This window comes from Oratosquilla oratoria, chromosome 3 (assembly GCF_046742065.1).
Source record: "Oratosquilla oratoria isolate Oo_2021 chromosome 3, ASM4674206v1, whole genome shotgun sequence".
Lineage (NCBI taxonomy): Eukaryota > Metazoa > Arthropoda > Malacostraca > Stomatopoda > Squillidae > Oratosquilla > Oratosquilla oratoria.
The window spans coordinates 60,833,572-60,836,071 of NC_134779.1; the positions used below are offsets into that span (position 1 = coordinate 60,833,572).

At 41.2% G+C, this 2,500-nt stretch overlaps 1 protein-coding gene across 1 annotated transcript; it reads right to left on the bottom strand.

Moving 5' to 3' along the window:
• Positions 1-2,104: 2,104 nt before the first annotated feature.
• On the bottom strand, positions 2,105-2,488 carry LOC143018364 (serine/threonine-protein kinase pim-2-like). Its single transcript, XM_076173727.1, has one exon. The coding sequence runs from the start codon at positions 2,486-2,488 to the stop codon at positions 2,105-2,107; it is 384 nt and encodes a 127-aa protein (XP_076029842.1).
• Positions 2,489-2,500: the final 12 nt, after the last annotated feature.

A 2,500-nucleotide genomic window follows, 5' to 3' on the forward strand; every position in this document is an offset into this window, starting at 1 on the left:
AAACCCTTTCATATGACCAGTTCATGGGAAAGTCTTACAATGAACAATGCTTTCCCTTTGGGAGAACTGAGGAGTCGTAGTGACCAAGGGTTTGTAGCCCTCAGCAAGGTTTCTCAAGATAAGGAGTCGAATTCTTTCTACAGAACTCTCGTTTCTGATAGAAATTAATTCGTCCTTGTATCTTCTTCTGAATTTTACTTCTTGATTGTCTACAGATGAATTGGTTAGCTTGATGGTTGAAAGTGTACAAAGAACTCGTGGACAAATTTTATGTTCTTTCAAAACAAACACACACGCACACAATCATGCAAACACACACGCACACAATCAAACAAACACACACACACACACACACACACACACATATATATATATACATATATATACATATATATGTATATATATACATATATATGTATATACATACATATATGTATATATATATACACACATATATATATATATATATATATATATATATATATATTAATCTTGCATAGGAGCGTGGTAATATTGAGAAACACTCAGTAACTGAAAGAAAAACAAAGGCAATTAGGAACTGGCCAAAAGACGGCAGCATGAACTGATGAAACTACACTGATGGAGGTGAAAAAGACAGTAAAAATGAGGGTGACTGTGACAGTAAAGCTGACGATAACTGTGACAACGTGTATATCAACAATGAATAAAAGAAGAATCATAACAGATGAATTATAGATATATGACAAATGGATCATAAGAAAATAAGTAAACGATTTGAGTATAACAGTGTTCTGGTTTATTATGTGTGATTTTATTCAGCTGAGGGAAAGCTAAAAAGCTTTATTTTTTCTTTCAGAGTATGAAGACGGTTTACGCAACTGTAATAATCCATGGAAAGGAATGATGAATGGCAGAAGCTTTAACTTGAGGTTCTGACTTTCCTCCGGACTCGTAGAAAGTAGCGGCATGGAGTAGCACAAGAACTGTAAAAATCCATGGAAAGGAATGATGAATGGCTAAAGCTTTAATTTGAGGTTCTGACTTTCCTCCGGACTCGTAGAATGTAGCGGCATGGAGTTGCACAAGAACTGTAAAAATCCATGGAAAGGAATGATGAATGGCAGAAGCTTTAAGCTAAAATGCAAAAAGACGTTTTTAGCTTCCTCGAGGTTCAGCTCCCCGTGCTAGGAAGTATAGGCGCGTAGGTCCATTGCGCCTGCAATCAGCTCCATAACCACAAAGACATGGCCTCTCTCCATGAAGAGGTCGAGTAGCTTGATGAGTTCTGTGACATTCTGAACCGTCTTCATCAGGGCGACTTCGAGGGGCATGGTCCTCTTCTTCGGGTCTGCCCAGTCGTAAATTTCAGCCACAGGTATTTTTTTAACTGCGACCTTGGCTTTGTTTTCAATTTGTTCAGCGGAGAAAACGCATCCGAATGCTCCTTTGCCGAGAACTTCCTGGAAGAGTATGAACACGGCTTATGGAACTGTAAAAATACATGGAAAGGAATGATGAATGGCAGAAGCTTTAAGCTAAATAGCTTGATTTTTTCTTTCAGAGTATGAAGACGGCTTAAGGACCTGTAAAAACCCTTGGAAAAGAATGATGAATGGTAGAAGCTTTAACTTGAGGGTCTGACTTTCTTCCGGTCTCGTAGAAAGTAGCGGCATGGAGTTGCACAAGACTTCTGCTTCTTTTGGCTCTGCTTTCCTGTCAACCAGGAGTCAGCTTTGATGGCCCCCAGGCGAAGACGTTTCACTGGCTTGCTGGTGAGGCACTTCTTGATGAGCTTCTGGCAGCTCGTTGGTACTCCTTTCGGGAACTTGAGTTCCCATTTTTCCCCGTCGTTTGGGAAATGTTTGCACACGAGGCGGAACAGTAAATATCCAAGACTCCAGACCGTCGATTCCTCATAACAAGTAGAAGAGTCTTTGATGAAGGAGCCCATGCCGTAATCAATAAGCTTGGCGGCCATTATTTTGTTTTCATTGTCTCTGAAGGCAAGAATATTGGCCATCTTGATATCTTGATGCGAGACCCCAGCTTCGTGGCATGATGACACGGCTCTCACAACGTGCAAAAAGACGTTTTTAGCTTCCTCAAGGTTCAGCTCCCCGTGCTAGGAAGTATAGGCCCGTAGGTCCATTGCGCCTGCAATCAGCTCCATAACCATAAAGACATAGCCTCTTTCCATGAAGAAGTCGAATAGCTTGATGACTTCTAGGACATGCTGAACCGTCTTCATTAATGCGACTTCTAGGGGCATTGTCCTCTTCTTCGGATCTACCCAGTCGTAAATTTCAGCAAAAGGTATCTTTTTAACTGCGACCTTGGCTTTGTTTTCAATTTCTTCAGCGGAGAAAACGCATCCGAATGCTCCTTTTCCAAGAACTTCCTGAAAGACGAATCTTTCGGTCATCGCTCGTAGGTTCTTCAGTCCTCGAAGAACAATTTGATGATAGGGTCTGCTGAAGGCCGCGACCATTGAGAGTGATGTTGACATCCACGATTTCAA